Source organism: Thalassophryne amazonica, chromosome 18, assembly GCF_902500255.1.
Source record: "Thalassophryne amazonica chromosome 18, fThaAma1.1, whole genome shotgun sequence".
Lineage (NCBI taxonomy): Eukaryota > Metazoa > Chordata > Actinopteri > Batrachoidiformes > Batrachoididae > Thalassophryne > Thalassophryne amazonica.
The window spans coordinates 60,910,779-60,936,300 of record NC_047120.1 but is presented as its reverse complement, the minus strand read 5'-3'; the positions used below and the strand labels follow the sequence as shown (position 1 = coordinate 60,936,300).

At 45.9% G+C, this 25,522-nt stretch overlaps 1 protein-coding gene across 1 annotated transcript; it reads left to right on the top strand.

Annotated features, from left to right (window-relative positions):
- The first annotated feature begins 545 nt into the window (after positions 1–545).
- On the top strand, positions 546–18,147 carry hlfb (HLF transcription factor, PAR bZIP family member b). Its single transcript, XM_034193506.1, has 4 exons — positions 546–811; positions 4,255–4,602; positions 16,939–17,150; positions 17,890–18,147. The coding sequence occupies exons 1-4, from the start codon at positions 661–663 to the stop codon at positions 18,145–18,147; spliced, it is 969 nt and encodes a 322-aa protein (XP_034049397.1). The 5' UTR covers positions 546–660.
- Positions 18,148–25,522: the final 7,375 nt, after the last annotated feature.

The following is a 25,522-nucleotide window of genomic DNA, read 5'->3' as shown; positions in this document are numbered from 1 at the left end:
AGTTTACAAGACAGTAGTGAGACCAGCTATGTTGTACAGCTTAGAGACGGTGGCACAAACATAAACATGAGGAATTGGTGGCAGAGCTGAAGATGCTGTGATTTAGGATTAGGAATGGACACATTAGAGGGACAACACAGGTAGGATGGTTTGGAGACAAAGAGAGGTGAGACTGAGATTGTTTAGACATGAGCAGAGGAGGGGCACAGGGTATGTAGAGAGAAGGATGCTGAGGATGGAGCCACCAGGCGGGAGAAGAAGAAGGAGGTCAAAGAGGAGGTTTATGGACGTGCTGAGGGAGGACATGCAGGTGGTTGATGTGACAGAGGAAGATGCAGAGGACAGGGTGAGATGGAGACAGATGATTTGCTGTGGCGCCCCCTAACGGAAGCAGAGAGCGAGAGAGAGAGAGAGAGAGAGAGAGAGAGAGAGAGAGAGAGAGAGAGAGAGAGAGAGAGAGAGAGAGAGAGTTTGTGTAGGGGAGCCATTGTTTGGCTCGCAGTTTGACGTCATCAAACGTCTGTCCTCACACATGGATCGATGATCGATGATCGTCTCTCGGACGGTTTTCTTCCATGTGGCTCTGAGGACTCTGTCAACTGCTCGGTGGATTTTTTTTATTTTATTTATTTTATTCTTTTTCTCCGTGCACGAGCCGTGATGGAGAAAATGTGCAGACTCGTAATGAGCAGCAATTTTTCTGCTACGCACGGAGGAGGACCAGGAGCAGCAGGAGGACCAGGAGGAGGACCAGGAGGAGTGCTGAAGTCTCTGCTGGAGAGACCCGTGAAGCTCCCGCTGCTCCACGAAGGTGAACTTAAACCGGATTCAGTTGTGACTTTCATTCATCTGCTGTTCCCAATTAAACCATTAAAAAAAACACGAGAAGTGGAAAACTCCGGCTTCAGAAAGTACGACCCCCCCATGTGTTATTTAACTAAAACAGGTGATCTCAATAATTAGCTCATCCACCTGCCGGAAGAGTTGAACTAATTACAATCAGCTGGTTTATTAGGAAGGTGGACCTTTACTTTCTGAAGCCAGAGTTTTCCACCTCTAAAAACACCCTGTCATTCAGAACATGTCGGCAAATAAACGTCACCAAGTCAGTCACCACCCCGGAATCCAGGTGGTTTAAGACTGCAGTCACTTAAAAACCAGTGTAAGCCAGTTTCTTTACTTTAACCACTTACAAATCAGTGTAAACCTGTTTCTTTACTGTAACCAGTGTAAACCACTGACAAACCAGTGAAAAACCAGTGTAAACCAGTTTCTTTAACTACTTAAAAACCAGTGTAAACCACTTAAAACCAGTGTGAACCTGTTTCTTTACATTAACCACTTAAAAACCAGTGTAAACCAGTTTCTTTACTTTAACCACTTACAAATCAGTGTAAACCTGTTTCTTTACTGTAACCAGTGTAAACCACTGACAAACCAGTGAAAAACCAGTGTAACCCAGTTTCTTTACATTAACCACTGAAAAAGCCATTTCTTTACTTTAGTCAGTTAAAAACCAGTTTCTTTACTTTAAACACTTAAAACCAGTGGAAACCACTGAAAAACCAGTGTAACCCAGTTACCACTGAAAAAACAGTTTCTTTACATTAACCACTTAAAAACCAGTGTAAACCAGTTTCTTTACATTAATTACTTTAAAACCAGTATAAACCACTTTGAAACCAAAGTAAACCAGTTTTTTTCTCTGGAACCACGAAAACCAGTGTAAACCAGTTTCTTTACATTAACCACTTAAAAACCAGTTTATTTACTTTAGTCACTTAAAAGCCAGTGTGAACCAGTTTCTTTACATTAATCACTTAAAAACCTGCGTAAACCGGTTTCTGTACTCCATAACCATTGTAAACCTGTTTCTTTACATTAATTACTTTAAAACCAGTGTAAACCACTTTGAAACCAAAGTAAACCAGTTTTTTTTCTCTGTAACCACGAAAAACCAGTGTAAACCAGTTTCTTTACATTAACCACTTAAAAACCAGTTTATTTACTTTAGTCACTTAAAAGCCAGTGTGAACCAGTTTCTTTACGTTAACTACTTAGAAACCAGTGTAAACCAGTTTCTTTACTTTAACTACTTAAAAACCAGTGTAAACCACTTAAAACCAGTGTGAACCTGTTTCTTTACATTAACCACTTAAAAACCAGTGTAAACCAGTTTCTTTAACTACTTAAAAAAACAATGTAAACCACTTAAAAACCAGTGTAAACCAGTTTCTTTACATTAACCACTTAAAAACCAATTTCTTTACTTTAGCTGCTTAAAAACCAGTGTAAACCAGTGTCTTTACTTTAACACTTGTAACAAACACATAACAATGTAAACTGGTTTCTTTAATTTAACCACTTAAAACCAGTGTAAACCTGTTTCTTTAATTTAACCACTTAAAATCATTGTAAGCCACCTTCTTTACTTTAACCACTTAAAAACCAGTGTAAGCCGGTTTCTTTACTTTAACCACTTAAAAACCAGTATACCCCTTTGCCTGGTTTTATGAAGCAGCACTAAAAAGTCTTGGGCTAAGTCACAGTCTGAAATTCAGTGGATAAAATTTAACATCAAACTGAAAAATAACTCTGTTATGAGACATGTTGTGGTTCTGGCTAGAACAATGTTTTTCAAACTTTTTTTAGACAAAGGACCACTTAACCAATTGAAAAATTTTGTGGACCACTTAACTCCCCAAGTTTTCAAAAACAACAGCTCTGCTTACCACTACAGGATATTACAAGAGTATTACACTATCTATTACACTTTGAAGTCATTTTTTAAGAGTCTGAGAATCAATTTTAAGTTAGAATAGGATATTAATTTCAAATGCTATATTTTACCAATATACTCGCAGACCACAAGGTAGCACGCACGGACCAGTCTGAGGAAAGTTCTTGACTACTGTAAAATTGTGTATGACTGAGTTGTCATGCAAATAGCCTGAATTATCTTGGCCCTCATGAATGCATCACCAGAAAATTGCACATCTGAAGATGGAAACGTTGGTCACTAATCATTTGCAGGTCCCTTATGTAAAACATACTTACACTGTCAAAAAAATCAAATCAAATCAATTTTATTTATATAGCGCCAAATCACAACAAACAGTTGCCCCAAGGCGCTTTATATTGTAAGGCAAGGCCATACAATAATTACGGAAAAACCCCAACGGTCAAAACGACCCCCTGTGAGCAAGCACTTGGCAACAGTGGGAAGGAAAAACTCCCTTTTAACAGGAAGAAAGCTCCAGCAGAACCAGGCTCAGGGAGGGGCAGTCTTCTGCTGGGACTGGTTGGGGCTGAGGGAGAGAACCAGGAAAAAGACATGCTGTGGAGGGGAGCAGAGATCAATCACTAATGATTAAATGCAGAGTGGTGCATACAGAGCAAAAAGAGAAAGAAACACTCAGTGCATCATGGGAACCCCCCAACAGTCTAAGTCTATAGCAGCATAACTAAGGGATGGTTCAGGGTCACCTGATCCAGCCCTAACTATAAGCTTTAGCAAAAAGGAAAGTTTTAAGCCTAATCTTAAAAGTAGAGAGGGTGTCTGTCTCCCTGATCTGAATTGGGAGCTGGTTCCACAGGAGAGGATCCTGAAAGCTGAAGGCTCTGCCTCCCATTCTACTCTTACAAACCCTAGCAACTACAAGTAAGCCTGCAGTCTGAGAGCGAAGCGCTCTATTGGGGTGATATGGTACTATGAGGTCCCTAAGATAAGATGGGACCTGATTATTCAAAACCTTATAAGTAAGAAGAAGAATTTTGAATTCTATTCTAGAATTAACAGGAAGCCAATGAAGAGAAGGCAATATGGGTGAGATATGCTCTCTCCTTCTAGTCCCTGTCAGTACTCTAGCTGCAGCATTTTGAATTAACTGAAGGCTTTTCAGGGAACTTTTAGGACAACCTGATAATAATGAATTACATTATTAATAATTGTATTATAATACAATTATTATAAAAAAAATGGTTATAAAATGTGACCATTTGGTTGCAGTCTGAGATATCCAAGTTTGTGATGAAACAAGTGGACTTCTTGTGATTTCCTGAAGATGTTCACTTGGTTGAGCAATGAAAGGTCTTGAAAACTAAAGAAAAAATGCAGTTGCTTTAGAGTAAACCATGTAGATGTTTTTAAAATACATTTTCTGGAATTTAACAAATCTAAAACCATTTACAAACATTCTGTGATAGTGCTTTTGTTTAGGTGGATTTAAATATGCTCTCTGTGTTCTAATGTAGCTTTCAGCAAGGAGCAGGAGAAAGAGAAGAAGCTAAATGAGGAGCACAGAGCCACCCAGTCAGCTTTCCTGGGCCCCACCCTGTGGGACAAGACGCTGCCCTACGATGGAGACACTTTCCAGTTGGAGTACATGGACCTTGAAGAGTTTCTGTCTGAGAACGGCATCCCCTCCAGCCCCTCCCAGTTCCATCATGACCAACATCAACCACATGCTCAGTGCCAGCCGCCAATTGTGCCCCAACCCCCACCAGCGCCGTCAGGCTCAGTGATGGACCTCAGCAACTGCACCACCATCTCTGTGCGCACAGTGTCGCCAAACTGCCAGCACGGCAGCGTGGCGGGAGCAGGTAATGCGGCGGAGAGTGAATCCTTCTGCACATTCCAGCTGAAATGGTGGAATTGTAACTGCCATTACATTGTGGATGTTCGTACAGATGCATTCTGGGTAGTGGGGTCAATCCTTCTGCACATTCCAGCTGAAATGGTGGAATTGTAACTGCCATTACATTGTGGATGTTCGTACAGATGCATTCTGGGTAGTGGGGTCACTTCACTGGCGGCTCAAAAACCCAACTAGCATGAATCAAGTTGAAAATAAGCTTCTTTCTTCTTGTATATCAATCTTTGTTCAATGCTTGCAGGTACCATGTTTTTTTGTGGCAATCAGCTGCTTTTGTTGGTGAGGAAATGTTGACTGAGCTTGACGTCATGGACGATGCTGTGATCTTTGTGGAATCAATGGATCCTCTGATTCCAGTACTTGAGAAGCTGAGTGAGGAATCAGAGTGCTTGGGTTTGTGATGGTCCTGGATCCAGTCAAAGATCCCGGCTTCAGTGACTCCCTGGACTGGTCCTTCAGAAGTGTACCTGTATTTGGTGAAAGTGTTGAACTTGTAGAGACATTCAATAGTCTCAGTAGTGACGATCTTATAGAGACACTAATGCACATTAAAACCTTTCAAAATGTAAGTTTGTTTGTTTATACCCAATGCCATCAAATATGGCCATCAGGTATTGCGAAGGGTTTTCGTCCGTCCGTCTGTCCTGTCGTCCAGCCGTCTGTCTGTGTTCAGCATAAGCCCAATCCTATTACTGCCAGAGTCTTTAAATTCACAAGGAATATTCTTGGGACACAGAACTTGGACAAGTTCAAAGCCTTGGCGTATTTTAAAGGTTAAAAAGTCACATTTTGTTCCTATTTTTATGGTATGAGCTTGCAGAAGTTAGCGTGGTGATGTCACTTCCTGGTGTCGCTAGCTGCTAACTTTGTTTCATGTTTGGCTAAATATGTTAGATATATTTGTGTGTTTATTTTTTACTATATCAAGTATTTGCTATGCTTAAATGGTTGTATTTTCTAGTGAGTTTTAGCTATCTGTTTAGGTTTTATCAGGTACCGAACAACTGTGATGAAGATAAGGGGGGGTTCCCCTCTGTCTATGGGTGATTCTTTAACTACGGGCACTATTGGCCTTGTAAATGTAATTTCCACCACACCATTGCCTTACAATATAAAGCGCCTTGGGGCAACTGTTTGTTGTGATTTGGCGCTATATACATGTGCTCTGATGTCACTGTTTATCTCCATAGAAACTACCCAAACAATCTTTCATACAAACTGTTTAAAGGGACATTACAGTGTTGTGGTGGAAATTACGGCAATAGTGTGGGACAACTACATTTTGTTTAAAAAAATCACAACAGTTGTATGACATTGAATACCCCAATTATGTTTTGATTATTTTACTGATATTTTATTCAGAGATATTTTAAAACATTAGAAAAAACGTTTCTTTACCATTCATGTTTATCATTGAAGATCAAAAGTCTGGGTGTGGGACAAGCACAAAACGGCAATATTTGCATATAATGATGCTGAAAAAAGGTGAAAAAGTCATCATAGACTACTAGAACAAATTTCTTAACACACTTTCATTGTAAAGATAACTATAAAAGTGTGAAATTTGCCCTTTTTTCTGTTTTTCATACAATATGATCAGAGGACATAATAAGTGCCCGTAGTCTAAGAATCACCCCTATGCGAACCAATAAGGTTAGGTGTTGTGGGAATAAAACCACTATGTGGGCTGCCTCTCTGGGTACCCGCTGTCACCGATTGAATGGTCACTGTGCATGCATCGTTTTGGAGTGTCAGCATCATCATTTCTAAGCATCAGCCACGGTTCACCGATTAACACCTCGTTTCTGCTTCAAAGTGCACTCCACTCATCATCTGTCTCAGCGACAGATATCTGAAGCTTTTGTACAACAATCATTTTCACATAAATTCAGCATTATTTCATAATAAAGACAGCGGACTGATCAGAGCACAGCAGTTGCACCTACGTCATATCGGTGCGTCAGTAGCAAAATGAGGCGATTATTGTTTCATTTCTGCTTAAATCTGACTTTAGAATGATTTAAATGGTTCTACTTTGTCATCTGATGGTTAATACTCACATTATTCCCTTTGATCGCTTTGGGTGTAGAGACTCAGTCTCAGACAAGCTGCTGTGGTCCCAAATGACACATGCGTAGTGAAGGCAGGGCAGACCAATTTTTAGGTGGGACCATTCAGTCTGCAACACCAGGTCTGTTTTTCAGCGTCACTTTCTATAAAAGAGTTTGTTCTTTGTAAGGAACAGTATTACAACAAGAACCGGTGTCGCAGACCGAATGGTCTGCCCCTAAAAATCTGTCCGCCTTTTGTGTCTGCGCATGCGTCATTTCGGACCACAGCAGCATGTCTGAGACAGAGTCTCTTCACTCAAAGCAATCAAATGGATTAATGGGATTATTAGCCATCATGTTGTGTGGGCTGCCAGAAGAGGAGGTACTGCTGGCCCACCACCAGAGGGCGCCCTGCCTGAAGTGCGGGCTTCAGGCACGAGAGGGTGCTGCCGCCACGAACACAGCCGGGGGTGACAGCTGTCACTCATTATCTCATGACAGCTGTCACCCATCTACACTTCATCATACTACTCCATAAAACCCGGACGTCATCTCCACCTCATTGCCGAGATATCATCTACCTGTGAAGGTAATATTCTCTGCTGTGTCTGAACTTAACACTGACTTTATAGTCTGAACTTCTTTGCAGCCGTTTTCCTGTGGGTGTTGCCTTATCTGTGGGATTGGCATTTGGTGTGATCAGCGACGGCTTCGCTTCACACCCCAACCAGATAAGTGGTTTAACAGGAGCTGCACGAGTGTGTGATTAGAGGAGGAGGTGACTTTCCACCTTCTGACTGTTTTTGTTACTGGGTGTGCACACACCCACATCTCACTGTTTGTGCTCCTCGCCAGCAGTACCAGATCCGACAGTCGGGGACGGTGATCACCTGGGAATTCGGGACTTGGCGGCTCCAGTATTCACCAGGTTCGGTGGCGGCGGAAATCGTGTGGTTCCGGCTCTTCTCAGGGCAGACGTCTTCTATCCTCGAGCCTGCCCACACGTCACCTTTATGTATTGACTGCTATAAGATTCTGAGATTGTCTGTATACTCCTTGTGCACATTCACAACATTAAATTGTTACCTTTTGGCTCATCTATTGACCATTCATTTGCGCCCACTGTTGTGGGTCCGTGTCACTACACTTTCCCCAACAGGATATCTCGGCCAACGTCATGGATCCCGAGGGGCGTCAACCATCTGTTGGACAGCCAATGGAAGAGCAGGGTGCACAGGCGTCGGCTGGAGGCGTGATTGGTGAGTTGCAGCATATCCTCACCGCCTTTACCGCTCGGATGGACCTGATGACCGAGCAAAACATCATCCTTAGTCGCAGGATGGAGGCTCTCACCGCGCAGGTGGAAGCGCGCGCTCAGGGCGCTGCTGCAGCTCCTCCTCCTGCCGACCCGGTGCCAAATACAGACATTCCACTGGTCATTCAACGACCCCCCCCACCATCCCCTGAAGCATACATAAGCTCCCCAGAGCCGTACGGAGGTTGTGTGGAGACGTGCGCGGACTTTCTTATGCAGTGTTCGCTCGTCTTTGCACAGCGTCCCGTGATGTACGCGTCTGACGCCAGCAAGGTGGCTTACGTGATTAATTTGCTTCGAGGTAAGACACGCGCTTGGGCTACAGCGCTTTGGGAACAAGGTTCACGGCTCCTCGCCACTTATACTGGGTTTGTGAGGGAGCTCAGAACTGTTTCTGATCACCCTAACAGAGGCGAAACCGCGTCTACCGTGCTGCTGTCAATGAGACAGGGGCGCCGGAGTGCAGCCGAATATGCAGTCGACTTCCGCATCACGGCTGCGAGATCCGGCTGGAATATGACTGCGCTTCATAAACGGACAGTCGTCGGTCCTGAAGGAGCACCTGGTGGCTAAGGAGGAACCGCGGGTTTTGGCTGAGCTTATCGATTTGGTTATACGATTGGACAATCGGTTAGAAGAACGCCGACGGGAGCGAGGCGAAGGGCGTGGTCAGGTACAAGCCGTCCCTCTTCCTCCCGGGTTCGAAAGGGAGCCGTCATCCCCACGCTCCACAGCCACAGCCCTCCGTGTGGCTACAGCTCCCCCTGCTGACGGTGCTAGGGACACGAGCAGGGCCACATTCAGACAGAGGAGGTTGGTCCGCGGGGAGTGTTTTGTCTGCGGCTCGAGTGAGCATCAGCAGAGAGACTGCCTCAAACGGTCAAAACACAAACGCCCGCCCTTAGAGACTGGGCTGAGGGGGGGTCAAAACATTCACGTGGATCATACACATCTGTCAACACGACTCCCAGTTAAAATCCTGAGCGGGGATTTAACCCTTCAAGCCCCAGCACTGGTGGACACGGGGTCAGAAGGGAATCTGCTGGAAGGCAGATGGGCAAGAGAGGTAGGGCTCCCTCTGGTGGCGCTTTCTTCGTCAGTGAAGGTGCGAGCACTAGATGGCACTCTTCTCCCTTTTATCACACACAAGACACTACCTGTAACCCTGGTAGTGTCTGGGAATCACCGGGAGGAGATTGAGTTTTTTGTAACTCCTTCTACCTCCCGCGTGATTTTGGGCTTCCCATGGATGATTAAACACAATCCCCGGATTGATTGGCCGTCTGGGGTTGTGACTCAGTGGAGCGAAACCTGCCACCGGAATTGTTTAGGATCCTCGGTTCCTCCCGGTGTAAATGCTAATGAGGAGGTTAAAGTCCATCCCAATCTGACGGCAGTGCCAGTTGAGTACCACGACCTTGCTGACGTCTTCAGCAAGGATCTGGCGCTCACCCTTCCCCCGCACCGTCCGTACGATTGTGCCATTGATTTGGTCCCGGGCGCTGAGTACCCGTCCAGCAGGCTGTACAACCTCTCACGTCCTGAGCGCAAATCAATGGAGACCTACATCCGGGACTCATTCGCTGCCGGGCTGATCCGGAATTCCACCTCCCCGATGGGTGCAGGTTTCTTTTTTGTGGGCAAGAAAGACGGCGGACTCCGTCCATGCATTGATTACAGGGTGCTGAACGACATAACGGTTCGTAATCGATACCCTTTACCCCTGTTGGATTCAGTGTTCACGCCCCTGCATGGAGCCCAAATTTTCACCAAACTGGACCTTAGGAATGCGTATCACCTGGTTCGGATCCGGAAGGGAGACGAATGGAAGACGGCATTTAACACCCTATTGGGTCATTTTGAGTACCTGGTCATGCCGTTCGGCCTCACTAACGCCCTCGCGACGTTCCAAGCATTGGTAAACGACGTCTTGCGGGACTTCCTGCACCGATTCGTCTTCGTATATCTGGATGACATACTCATCTTTTCCCCGGACCCTGAGACTCATGTCCAGCATGTACGTCAGGTCCTGCAGCGGTTGTTGGAGAACCGGCTGTTGTGAAGGGCGAGAAGTGTGAGTTTCACCGCACCTCTTTGTCCTTCCTGGGGTTTATCATCTCCTCCAACTCCGTCGCCCCTGATCCGGCCAAGGTTGCGGCGGTGAGAGATTGGCCCCAACCAACAAGCCGTAGGAAGTTGCAACAGTTCCTTGGCTTTGCAAATTTCTACAGGAGGTTCATTAAGGGCTACAGTCAGGTAGTTAGCCCCCTGACAGCCCTGACCTCTCCAAAAGTCCCCTTCACCTGGTCGGATCGGTGCGAAGCCGCGTTCAAGGAGTTGAAATGCCGGTTCTCGTCTGCACCAGTTCTGGTGCAGCCCGACCCTAGCCGCCAGTTTGTGGTTGAAGTGGATGCCTCTGACTCAGGGATAAGAGCCGTGCTATCCCAGAGCGGAGAGACCGATAAGGTTCTTCACCTGTGTGCCTACTTTTCTCGCAGGTTGACCCCCGCTGAACGGAACTATGACGTCGGCAATCGGGAACTCTTTGCGGTGAAAGAGGCTCTTGAGGAGTGGAGACACCTGTTGGAGGGAGCGCCTGTACCGTTCACGGTTTTCACTGACCATCGGAACCTGGAGTATATCAGCTGGTCACTGTTCTTCGGACGTTTTGACTTCCGGATCACCTATCGCCCCGGGACCAAGAACCAGAGATCGGATGCCTTGTCCTGGGTACACGAAGTCGAAGTCAAAACTGAGCTGTCGGATCCACCGGAGCCCATCATTCCGGAGTCCACTATCGTGGCCACCATCACCTGGGACGTGGAGAAGACCGTCCGGGAGGCCCTGGCACGGAGCACGGATCCCGGAACTGGGCCGAAGAACCGACTGTACGTCCCACCAGAGGCCAGAACTGCAGTATTGGATTTCTGTCATGGTTCCAAGCTCTCCTGTCATCCAGGGGTGCGAAGGACCGTGGCAGTTGTCCGACAGCGCTTCTGGTGGGCGTCTATGGAGGCCGATGTCCGGGAGTATATCCAGGCCTGCACCACCTGTGCCAGGGGCAAGGCAGACCACAAAAGGTCCCAAGGACTTCTCCAGCCGCTTCCTGTGCCTCATCGCCCCTGGTCCCATATCGGCCTGGATTTCGTCACGGGCCTCCCGCCGTCCCAGGGCAACACCACCATCCTCACGATAGTGGACCGATTCTCCAAGGTGGCCCACTTTGTGGCCCTCCCGAAGCTCCCAACTGCCCAGGAGACAGCAGACCTCCTGGTCCACCACGTCGTCCGTCTGCATGGGATACCAACTGACGTAGTCTCGGATCGTGGTCCCCAGTTTTCCTCTCAAGTCTGGAGGAGTTTCTGCAGAGAACTGGGGGCCACCGTGAGCCTCTCGTCCGGATACCACCCACAGACGAACGGACAGGCAGAACGGGCCAATCAAGAGTTGGAACAGACCCTCCGCTGTGTGACATCCGCGCACCCGACGGCCTGGAGTAACCATCTGGCCTGGATCGAGTATGCACATAACAGCCAGGTGTCTTTTGCCACCGGCCTCTCCCCATTTGAGGTGTGTCTGGGGTACCAGCCCCCATTGTTTCCCGTGGTGGAGGGAGAGGTCGGTGTGCCCTCGGTCCAGGCCCACCTGCGGAGGTGCCGTCGGGTGTGGCGCACTGCCCGTTCTGCCTTGTTAAAGGCCCGGACGAGGGCTAAGGCCCATGCAGACCGCCGGCGGTCCCCGCCCCCTGCATACCAGCCCGGGCAGGAGGTGTGGTTATCAACGAAGGACATCCCCCTCCAAGTGGACTCCCCTAAGTTGAAAGACAGGTACATTGGACCATTTAAAATCCTCAAGATCCTCAGCCCTGCCGCAGTGAAGCTCCAACTCCCAGCTTCACTGCGGATCCATCCGGTTTTCCATGTGTCCAGACTGAAACCACACCACACCTCACCCCTCTGTGCTCCCGGTCCGGCGCCGCCTCCTGCCCGGATCATTGACAGGGAGCCGGCTTGGACAGTGCGCCGGCTCCTGGACGTCCATCGTAAGGGCCGGGGGTTCCAGTATTTGGTGGACTGGGAGGGGTATGGACCCGAAGAACGCTCCTGGGTGAAGAGGAGCTTCATCCTGGATCCGGCCCTCCTGGCCGATTTCTACCGCCGACACCCGGATAAACCTGGTCGGGCGCCAGGAGGTGCCCGTTGAGGGGGGTGTCCTGTTGTGTGGGCTGCCAGAAAAGGAGGTACTGCTGGCCCACCACCAGAGGGCGCCCTGCCTGAAGTGCGGGCTTCAGGCACGAGAGGGCGCTGCCGCCACGGACACAGCCGGGGGTGACAGCTGTCACTCATTATCTCATGACAGCTGTCACCCATCTACACTTCATCATACTACTCCATAAAACCTGGACGTCATCTCCACCTCATTGCCGAGATATCATCTACCTGTGAAGGTAATATTCTCTGCTGTGTCTGAACTTAACACTGACTTTATAGTCTGAACTTCTTTGCAGCTGTTTTCCTGTGGGTGTTGCCTTATCTGTGGGATTGGCGTTTGGTGTGATCAGCGACGGCTTCGCTTCACACCCCAACCAGATAAGTGGTTTAACAGGAGCTGCACGAGTGTGTGATTAGAGGAGGAGGTGACTTTCCACCTTCTGACTGTTTTTGTTACTGGGTGTGCACACACCCACATCTCACTGTTTGTGCTCCTCGCCAGCAGTACCAGATCCGACAGTCGGGGACGGTGATCACCTGGGAATTCGGGACTTGGCGGCTCCAGTATTCACCAGGTTCGGTGGCGGCGGAAATCGTGTGGTTCCGGCTCTTCTCAGGGCAGACGTCTTCTATCCTCGAGCCTGCCCACACGTCACCTTTGTGTATTGACTGCTATCAGATTCTGAGATTGTCTGTATACTCGTTGTGCACATTCACAACATTAAATTGTTACCTTTTGACTCATCTATTGACCGTTCATTTGCGCCCCCGTTGTGGGTCCGTGTCACTACACTTTCCCCAACACATCAGATGATAAAGGTAAAACCTCTTAAATCATTCTAAAGTCAGTTTTAAGCAGAGACAAAGCTGTTTTAAGCAGAAACGAGGCGAATTTCTGTGACGCTTTGAAATGTCCGATGCTCAGTGAACGCATCAGCTATTATGGAAGAGCCAGCGAGAAATAAACACTTCTAAAACTGAAAACGCTGTTTTTGTAACCTGATAACACCTGTGGAAGGATTTACAACACACGTCGCATGTCAGCGTGCACGCTAACGTCCGCTAACTCAAAGCTAGCTTCCGCTCTTGTCAAAAGGTGGACACATACATGCACGCCCTCCTGCAGACGCCATTAAAATGTAAATATTGTTTATGATTGATTGATTGATTAATAGAGGGGTTTTTATTGAACATGTACAAATTGTGTGTAAGACAATGGGATCTTAATAATTAAACAACTGCAAATTGTATTTTTAATTCCAATGAAATGATGTCCAAGTTCCAAATCAAGTAAAATAAGTTGATCTGACCAATGGTATAATTTTGAGAGAGGCTTTTTGTTTGTTTGTTTGTTTGTTTTATACTATTGCTACGATTGGTATAATGGTAGTTGAAGTGGACCATTGCTAACTAGAAATGCCCAAACATTTGTGGTGCTTTAATTACTAATAACTTATTTTTGCATTCATATTGAAAAGAAGAGAGGACATGACAAATCTTTTTTCCTCCCCCCCACAAGGCCATCAACCTGCTCACATTGGCAGCATGGCTCGGCTAATCAGAAACTGTTAAAAGCTTGATTTTGAGACATTTTCCGGAACAGATGTGTAGCCACTGATTGACATATTTTTGTGGCTCTCAGTGGGATTTGAACGCCAAACGCCTCAAAAGTCAACAGTCTTCCAGCGCAGCCAAAGGGGGATCCTGCACTTGTCCAGGTAGCAGGAACATATTTCAATCTGGATTTCAACTTGCCATGGAAATAAAGACAGAAACAAACAGGGACAGAAATAAGGAAAGAAAAAAGAAAAGAAGAAACAATGAAGGAAGTAAGGACCAAAATTAGGGATAACAATAAAAATGAGACAAAAAAATAAAGAAAATAAAAGTGAGCAAACAAATAGAAGGACAAAATTTGGATCTTTTATATTGTTTTACTAATTTTATAATATGCATTTTTTTTATGTTGTCTTATATTTGAATTATTATTTTACACATCCTTCCAAGGAGATGTGCAAAAAACAAAACAAGATGAACAAAGTTAAGCACATTTGATTAATCTGTTTAAAAATCCTTCGGGTCGGGGACAGGTCTCTCATGGGCAGTGCAGAGTACCCGACCTTCTTGGAGTCCCTGGGAGGGGTACTAGATAGCGCTCGGACTGGGGACTCCATTGTTCTCCTGGGGGATTTCAACGCCCACATGGGCGGCAACAGTGAGACCTGGAGGGGGTGATCAGGAAGCATGGCCTCCCCGATCTGAACCCAAGTGGTGTTCAGTTGTTGGACTTCTGTGCTAGTCACAGTTTGTCCATCACGAACACCATGTTTGAGCACAAGGGTGTCCATAAGTGCACGTGGCACCAGGACACCCTGAGCCGGAGGTCGATGATTGACTTTGTAGTCGTATCATCTGACCTTGGGCCACGTGTCTCGGACACTCAGGTGAAGAGAGGGGCAGAGCTGTCGACCGATCACGACCTGGTGGTGAGTTGGATCCGCTGGGAGGGGAGGAAGCCGGTCAGACCTGGCAGGCCCAAACGTATCGTGAGGGTCTGCTGGGAACGACTGGCGGAACCCTCTGTCAGCAAGGTCTTCAACTCCCACCTCTGGGAGAGCTTCTCCCAGATCCCAGGGGAGGTTGGAGACATGGAGTCCGAGTGGACCATGTTCTCCACCTCCATTGTTGATGCGGCTGCTCGTAGCTGTGGTCACAAGGTCTCTGGTGCCTGTCGCGGCGGCAATCCCCGAACCCGGTGGTGGACGCCGGAAGTAAGGGATGCTGTCAAGCTGAAGAAGGAGTCCTACTTATCTTTGCTGGTAGGTGGGACCCCGGAGGCAGCTGACAGGTACCGGCAGGCCAAGCGTGCCACAGCCCGTGCGGTCACAGAGGCAAAAACTCGGCTCTGGGAGGAGTTCGGGGAGGCCATGGAGGAGGACTATCGGTCAGCCTCGAAGAGATTCTGGCAAACCATCCGACGCCTAAGGAGGCGGAAGCAGCTCTCCACCAGCACTGTTTACGGTGCGGGTGGGGAGCTGTTGACCCTGACTGGGGATGTTGTCGGGCGGTGGAAGGAATACTTTGAGGATCTCCTCAATCCCATCGTCACGTCTTCCGAAGAGGAAGCAGAGACTGGGGACTCAGAGGCGGACTCATCCATTACCCAGGCCGAAGTCACTGAGGTGGTTAGAAAGCTCCTCGGTGGCAAGGCTCCTGGGGTGGATGAAATCCGTCTTGAGTACCTTAAGTCTCTGGGTGCTCGAGGGTTCATGGGAGTTCGCCCAACCAGTCCACATGTGTTTTGTGGATCTGGAGAAGGCGTTCGACCGTGTCCCTCGGGGCACCCTGTGGGGGGTGCTCCGGGAGTACGGGGTCCGGGGTCCTTTGCTAAGGGCTATCCGGTCCCTGTACGACCGCAGCAGGAGCTTGGTTCGCATTGCCGGTAGTAAGTCAAACCTGTTTCCGGTGCACGTTGGCCTCCGCCAGGGCTGCCCCTTGTCACCGGTTCTGTTCATTATTTTTATGGACAGAATTTCTAGGCGCAGCCAGGGTGTAGAGGGGGTCTGGTTTGGGAACCACAGAATCTCGTCTCTGCTGTTTGCGGATGATGTAGTTCTGTTGGCTTCATCAAATCAGGACCTTCAGCGTGCACTGGGGCAGTTTGCAGCCAAGTGTGGGGTGTCCGGGATGAAGAGCAGCACCTCCAAATCCGTCCGAGGCCATGGTTCTCGACCGGAAAAATGTGCTTTGCCCTCTTCAGGTCGGTGGAGTGTCCTTGCCTCAAGTGGAGGAGTATCTCCTGGGTCTTGTTCACAAGTGAAGGACGGATGGAGCGTGAGATCGATAGACAGATCGGTGCAGCATCTGCAGTGATGCGGTCGCTGTATCGGACCATCATGGTGAAGAGAGAGCTGAGTAGGGGGGCAAAGCTCTCGATTTACCGATCGATCTACATTCCGATCCTCACCTATGGTCATGAGATTTGGCTCATGACCGAAAGAACAAGATCGCGAGTACAAGCGGCCGAGATGAGTTTCCTCCGCAGGGTGGCTGGGTGCTCCCTTAGAGATAGGGTGAGGGGCTCGGTCACTCGGGAGGAGCTCGGAGTTGAGCCGCTGCTCCTCCACATTGAAAGGAGTCAGTTGAGGTGGCTCGGGCATCTTTTCCGGATGCCCCCTGGACGCCTCGCTGGAGAGGTGTTCTGGGCACGTCCCATTGGTAGGAGGCCCTGGGGAAGACCCAGGACACGCTGGAGGGGCTACATCTCTCGGCTGGCTTGGGAATGCCTTGGGGTTCCCCCGGAGGAGCTGGGGGAGGTGTGTGTGGATCGGGAGGTCTGGGCAGCTTTGCTTGAGCTGCTGCCCCCGCGACCCGACTCCAGATAAAGCGGAAGAAAATGGATGGATGGATAAACGTCCTGTGGTATTAGATTTGTATGCATGTTTTCAGAAAAACTTTTCAGGACAAAAAATTGGTGATTCTGATTTGGGGTTTGTTTCTTTGTTTTTTGTTTGTTTGTTCTTGTTTCTATCGCCACACGCTGGCCACTCTGTAGTGCTGCAGCCAAGATGTAATGAACGATCAACAATAAAAGGTTTTACGTATAAAAAGGAAAATATAAGAGAAATAAAGATGGAAGAAAATGATTTCGAAGACTTTAAAGGTGATGTCTGAGCTGATTTTCACTTTGTTTCTGCCCCTCTTAGGCCTCCAGTCCAGAAACACACCCAGCCCCATAGACCCAGACTCCATCCAGGTGCCGGTGAGCTACGAGCCCGATCCAGCTGACCTGGAGCTGTCCAGTGTGCCGGGACAAGAGATGTTCGATCCACGCAAACGCAGATTCACGGCAGAGGAGCTAAAACCACAGCCGATGATTAAAAAAGCTCGAAAGGTCTTCATCCCAGAAGACCTGAAGGTAATTAGGAACCTGAAGAGGATTAAACTCTGCTCAAGCTCCGCCTTCATTCGTTAGGAACCGTCCTTGCAGACACATTGTCTTTAACACCAGTCAGATTTACAGATAGGCCTGATATAGATAGATCTATAAGCAGATGTTATACTTTGGAGAGGTGGGGATGGACCTGTTGTCTGCCTGGATGGTTGCCATTCAGAACCCGAGGCAGTTCCATAGTGTGGTGGATGCAGCACCAATGCATGTTCCCAGGTGGATCCCTGAGACATGGGCGTAAATATATGTGCTTTTAACTGTGTATTCATGATGGTCTGCAAGATGCAATATACACATGAACAGTAAGGGCAGTATCACAACGATCAGCAGCAACAAATAACACTTTAAAACAATGGAAAGTTTTTAAGAGAAGTTGTGTGGCAAAGTTTGCAATTACCCACGTGTCTGTGATGCATCATTGCTGCTGCACAGCGACAAATACTCCTATGTTAGAGATTAGTCAGGTTTTAAGTTTACTGTTTGGAGTCTGCGAATCCAGACGTTCTGTGTGGTACCTTGGTGTGCCCTCTGGTGGAATCTTCCAGTAACACGCGGAGTCCAGAGGCAAGTCTGCGAACAGTTATGTTCACAACGCAGCCAGTTGTCGACGCGAACGCTCAGTTAAAATGCACGTATATTTCTGCCCTGAATTGCAGCAACTTCACTTAGATGTGATTTGTTTGTTTGTTTGTTTGTTTTTGAGCAGGATGATAAATATTGGGCCAGACGCAGAAAGAACAACTTAGCAGCCAAACGTTCTCGCGATGCACGGCGGCTTAAAGAGAACCAGATCGCCATCCGGGCCGGCTTCCTGGAGAAAGAGAACTCAGCACTGAGGCAGGAAGTGGCCGATCTGAGGAAAGAGCTCGGACAAGCCAAGAACATTCTGGCAAACTACGAGTCTGCTGTGAAGACGCACCCACAGACACACACACACCTACACCGAGACACACTGTCACACTAATGCACACACCAACACTTATACACACTATCACACTAACGCACACACCAACACCTATACACACTATCATACACACCAGCACTTATACGCACTATCACACTAATGCACACACCAACACACACTTATACACACTATCACACTAATGCACACACCAACACACACTTATACACACTATCACACTAATGCACACACTATCACACTAACACACACATGAATACAAACTAATGGACACACTTACACACACTAACAGACAAATACACTAACACACACTTATGCACACTAACACATTCTTATATACATTAACACACACTTATGCACACACCAGCACACACGTATGCACACTATCGCACTAATGCACACACCAACACACACTTATACACACTAATGCACACACCAACACACACTTATTCACACTAATGCACACACCAACACACACTTATACACACTATCACACTAATGCACACACAAACACACACTTATACACACTATCACACTAATGCACACACCAACACACATTTATACACACTAACACAACACTAACATCACACTAACACACACTTATACACACTGTCACACTAATGCATACACCAACACACATTTATACACACTATCACACTAATGCACACACCAACACACATTTATACACACTAACACAACACTAACATCACACTAACACACACTTATACACACTGTCACACTAATGCACACACCAGCACACACTTATACACACTATCACACTAACACACACACTAATACAAACTAATGGACACACTTACACACACTAACAGACAAATACACACACTAACACACACTTATGCACACTAACACATTCTCATATACATTAACACACACTTATGCACACTAACACATACTTATACACACTAATGCACACACCAGCACACACATATACACACTATCGCACTAATGCACACACTAACACGCACTTATACACACTATCACACTAATGCACACCAACACGCACTTATACACACTAATGCACACACCAACACACACTTATACAGACTAATGCACACACTAACACACATACACACTAATGCACACACCAACACACACTATCACACTAATGCACAGACCAACACACACATACACACTAACACACTAATGCACACACTTATACACACTATCACACTAATGCACACACCAACACGCACTTATACACACTATCAATCAACTTCAATCAATCAACTTTTTTTTTATATAGCGCCAAATCACAACAAACAGTTGCCCCAAGGCGCTTTATATTGTAAGGCAAGGCCATACAATAATTATGAAAAACCCCAACGGTCAAAACGACCCCCTGTGAGCAAGCACTTGGCTACAGTGGGAAGGAAAAACTCCCTTTTAACAGGAAGAAACCTCCAGCAGAACCAGGCTCAGGGAGGGGCAGTCTTCTGCTGAGACTGGTTGGGGCTGAGGGAAAGAACCAGGAAAAAGACATGCTGTGGAGGGGGGCAGAGATCGATCACTAATGATTAAATGCAGAGTGATGCATACAGAGCAAAAAGAGAAAGAAACAGTGCATCATGGGAACCCCCCACAGTCTACGTCTAAAGCAGCATAACCAAGGGATGGTCCAGGGTCACCTGATCCAGCCCTAACTATAAGCCTTAGCGAAAAGGAAAGTTTTAAGCCTAATCTTAAAAGTAGAGAGGGTATCTGTCTCCCTGATCTGAATTGGGAGCTGGTTCCACAGGAGAGGAGCCTGAAAGCTGAAGGCTCTGCCTCCCATTCTACTCTTACAAACCCTAGGAACTACAAGTAAGCCTGCAGTCTGAGAGCGAAGCGCTCTAATGGGGTAATATGGTACTACGAGGTCCCTAAGATAAGATGGGACCTGATTATTCAAAACCTTATAAGTAAGAAGAAGAATTTTAAATTCTATTCTAGAATTAACAGGAAGCCAATGAAGAGAGGCCAACACGGGTGAGATATGCTCTCTCCTGCTAGTCCCCGTCAGTACTCTAGCTGCAGCATTTGAATTAACTGAAGGCTTTTTAGGGAACTTTTAGGACAACCTGATAATAATGAATTACAATAGTCCAGCCTAGAGGAAATAAATGCATGAATTAGTTTTTCAGCATCACTCTGAGACAAGACCTTTCTGATTTTAGAGATAATGCGTAAATGCAAAAAGGCAGTCCTACATATTTGTTTAATATGCGCTTTGAATGACATATCCTGATAAAAAATGACTCCAAGATTTCTCACAGTATTACTAGAGGTCAGGGAAATGCCATCCAGAGTAAAGATCTGGTTAGACACCATGCTTCTAAGATTTGTGGGGCCAAGTACAATAACTTCAGTTTTATCTGAGTTTAAAAGCAGGAAATTAGAGGTCATCCATGTCTTTATGTCTGTAAGACAATCCTGCAGTTTAGCTAATTGGTGTGTGTCCTCTGGCTTCATGGATAGATAAAGCTGGGTATCATCTGCGTAACAATGAAAATTTAAGCAATACCGTCTAATAATACTGCCTAAGGGAAGCATGTATAAAGTGAATAAAATTGGTCCTAGCACAGAACCTTGTGGAACTCCATAATTAACTTTAGTCTGTGAAGAAGATTCCCCATTTACATGAACAAACTGTAATCTATTAGACAAATATGATTCAAACCACCGCAGCGCAGTGCCTTTAATACCTATGACATGCTCTAATCTCTGTAATAAAATTTTATGGTCAACAGTATCAAAAGCAGCACTGAGGTCCAACAGAACAAGCACAGAGATAAGTCCACTGTCCGAAGCCATAAGAAGATCATTTGTAACCTTCACTAATGCTGTTTCTGTACTATGATGAATTCTAAAACCTGACTGAAACTCTTCAAATAGACCATTCCTCTGCAGGTGATCAGTTAGCTGTTTTACAACTACCCTCTCAAGAATCTTTGAGAGAAAAGGAAGGTTGGAGATTGGCCTATAATTAGCTAAGATAGCTGGGTCAAGTGATGGCTTTTTAAGTAATGGTTTAATTACTGCCACCTTAAAAGCCTGTGGTACATAGCCAACTAACAAGATAGATTGATCATATTTAAGATTGAAGCATTAAATAATGGTAGGACTTCCTTGAGCAGCCTGGCAGGAATGGGGTCTAATAAACATGTTGATGGTTTGGATGAAGTAACTAATGAAAATAACTCAGACAGAACAATCGGAGAGAAAGAGTCTAACCAAATACCGGCATCACTGAAAGCAGCCAAAGATAACGATACATCTTTGGGATGGTTATGAGTAATTTTTTCTCTAATAGTCAAAATTTTGTTAGCAAAGAAAGTCATGAAGTCATTACTAGTTAAAGTTAATGGAATACTCAAATCAATAGAGCTCTGACTCTTTGTCAGCCTGGCTACAGTGCTGAAAAGAAACCTGGGGTTGTTCTTATTTTCTTCAATTAGTGATGAGTAGAAAGATGTCCTAGCTTTACGGAGGGCTTTTTTATAGAGCAACAAACTCTTTTTCCAGGCTAAGTGAAGATCTTCTAAATTAGTGAGACGCCATTTCCTCTCCAACTTACGGGTTATCTGCTTTAAGCTACGAGTTTGTGAGTTATACCACGGAGTCAGACACTTCTGATTTAAAGCTCTCTTTTTCAGAGGAGCTACAGCATCCAAAGTTGTCTTCAATGAGGATGTAAAACTATTGACGAGATACTCTAACTCCCTTACAGAGTTTAGGTAGCTACTCTGCTCTGTGTTGGTATATGACATTAGAGAACATAAAGAAGGAATCATATCCTTAAACCTAGTTACAGTGCTTTCTGAAAGACTTCTAGTGTAATGAAACTTATTCCCCACTGCAGGGTAGTCCATCAGGGTAAATGTAAATGTTATTAAAAAATGATCAGACAGAAGGGAGTTTTCAGGGAATACTGTTAAGTCTTCTATTTCCATACCATAAGTCAGAACAAGATCTAAGATATGATTAAAGTGGTGGGTGGACTCATTTACTTTTTGAGCAAAGCCAGTAGAGTCTAATAATAGATTAAATGCAGTGTTGAGGCTGTCATTCTCAGCATCTGTGTGGATGTTAAAATCGCCCACTATAATTATCTTATCTGAGCTAAGCACTAAGTCAGACAAAAGGTATGAAAATTCACAGAGAAACTCACAGTAACGACCAGGTGGACGATAGATAATAACAAATAAAACTGGTTTTTGGGACTTCCAATTTGGATGGACAAGACTAAGAGACAAGCTTTCAAATGAATTAAAGCTCTGTCTAGGTTTTTGATTAATTAATAAGCTGGAATGGAAGATTGCTGCTAATCCTCCGCCCCGGCCAGTGCTACGAGCATTCTGACAGTTAGTGTGACTCGGGGGTGTTGACTCATTTAAACTAACATATTCATCCTGCTGTAACCAGGTTTCTGTTAGGCAGAATAAATCAATACGTTGATCAATTATTATATCATTTACCAACAGGGACTTAGAAGAGAGAGACCTAATGTTTAATAGACCACATTTAACTGTTTTAGTCTGTGGTGCAGTTGAAGGTGCTATATTATTTTTTCTTTTTGAATTTTTATGCTTAAATAGATTTTTGCTGGTTATTGGTGGTCTGGGAGCAGGCACCGTCTCTACGGGGATGGGGTAATGAGGGGATGGCAGGGGGAGAGAAGCTGCAGAGAGGTGTATAAGACCACAGCTCTGCCTCCTGGTCCCAACGCTGGACAGTCACAGTTTGGAGGATCCAAGAAAATTGGCCAGATTTCTAGAAATGAGAGCTGCTCCATCCAAAGTGGGATGGATGCCGTCTCTCCTAACAAGACCAGGTTTTCCCCAGAAGCTTTGCCAATTATCTATGAAGCCCACCTCATTTTTTGGACACCACTCAGACAGCCAGCAATTCAAGGAGAACATGCGGCTAAACATGTCACTCCCGGTCCGATTGGGGAGGGGCCCAGAGAAAACTACAGAGTCTGACATTGTTTTTGCAAAGTTACACACCGATTTAATGTTAATTTTAGTGACCTCCGATTGGCGTAACCGGGTGTCATTACTGCCGACGTGAATTACAATCTTACCAAATTTACGCTTAGCCTTAGCCAGCAGTTTCAAATTTCCTTCAATGTCGCCTGCTTTGGCCCCCGGAAGACAATTGACAATGGTTGCTATTGTCGCTAACTTCACATTTCTCAAAACAGAGTCGCCAATAACCAGAGTTTGATCCTCGGCGAGTGTATCGTCGAGTGGGGAAAAACGGTTAGAGATGTGAACGGGTTGGCGGTGTACACGGGGCTTCTGTTTAGGGCTACGCTTCCTCCTCACAGTCACCCAGTCAGCCTGCTTTCCCGACTGCTCGGGATCTGCCAGAGGGGAACTAACGGCGGCTAAGCTACCTTGGTCCGCACCGACTACAGGGGCCTGGCTAGCTGTAGAATTTTCCACGGTGCGGAGCCGAGTCTCCAATTCGCCCAGCCTGGCCTCCAAAGCTACGAATAAGCTGCACTTATTACAAGTACCGTTACTGCTAAAGGAGGCCGAGGAATAACTAAACATTTCACACCCAGAGCAGAAAAGTGCAGGAGAGACAGGAGAAGCCGCCATGCTAAATCGGCTAAGAGCTAGTAGCTACGCAACCTAGCGGATTCCTAAAAACACACAAAGTGAATAATGTGTAAATAATTTAGAGGTGATTCAGCAGAAGGAGTGCTTTAGTTAAGGCACCAGACAGGCCATGAAGCAGCACAGGTAACGCACGGCAACAGCGAACGCACGACAACGGTGCTAAAATAAAATAAAAATCCACTAGACAGGCTGTGGAGCAGCACAGGTAACGCACGACAGCAGTCTCTGTGTAAACAGTTCCAACAGAGAGCCAAACTTCTGATGCAACGTCTTCCTCCGTGTGTACTCCACTATCACACTAATGCACACACTAACACGCCCTTATACACACTATCACACTAATGCACACACTATCACACTAACACACACACACTAATACAAACTAATGGACACACTTACACATACTAACAGACAAATACACACACTAACACACACTTATGCACACTAACACATTCTTATATACATTAACACACACTTATGCACACTAACACATACTGACACACACTAACACATACACACTATCGCACTAATGCACACACCAACACACACTTATACACACTATCACACTAATGCACACACCAACACGCACTTATACACACTATTACACTAATGCACACACTAACACGCACTTATACACACTATCACACTAATGCACACACCAATACGCACTTATACACACTAACACACTAATGCACACACCAAGACGCACGTATACACACTAACACACTAATGCACACACTAACACACACCTATACACACTATCACACTATTGCACACACCAACACGCACGTATACACACTAACACACTAATGCACACACCAACACGCATTTATACACACTATCACACTAATGCACACACTAACACGCACCTATACACACTATCACACTAATGCACACATTATCACACTAACACACACACTAATACAAACTAATGGACACACTTACACACAAACAGACAAATACACACACTAACACACACTTATGCACACTAACACATTCTTATATACATTAACACACACTTATGCACACTAACACATACTGATACACACTAACACATACTTATACAGACTAATGCACACACCAGCACACACATATACACACTATCGCACTAATGCACACACCAACACACACTTATACACACTAATGCACACACCAACACACACTTATACACACTATCACACTTATGTACACACAACACGCGCTTATACACACTATCACACTAATGCACACACTAACACTCACTTATACACACTATCACACTAATGCACACACCAACACACACTTATACACACTATCACACTAATGCACACACTAACACACACTTATACACACTATCACACTAATGCACACAGTTATACACACTATCACTCTAATGCACACACCAACACTTATACACACTATCATACACACCAACACGTATACACAGTATCACACTAATGCACACACCAACACACACTTATACACACTATCACACTAATGCACACACCAACACTTATACACACTATCACACTAATGCACACACCAACACACACTTATACACACTAATGCACACACCAACACACACTATCACACTAATGCACACACCAACACACACTTATACACACTATCGCACTAATGCACACACCAACACACACTTATACACACTAATGCACACACCAACACACACTTATACACACTAATGCACACACCAACACACACTATCACACTAATGCACACACCAACACACACTTATACACACTAATGCACACACCAACACACACTTATACACACTAATGCACATACCAACACACACG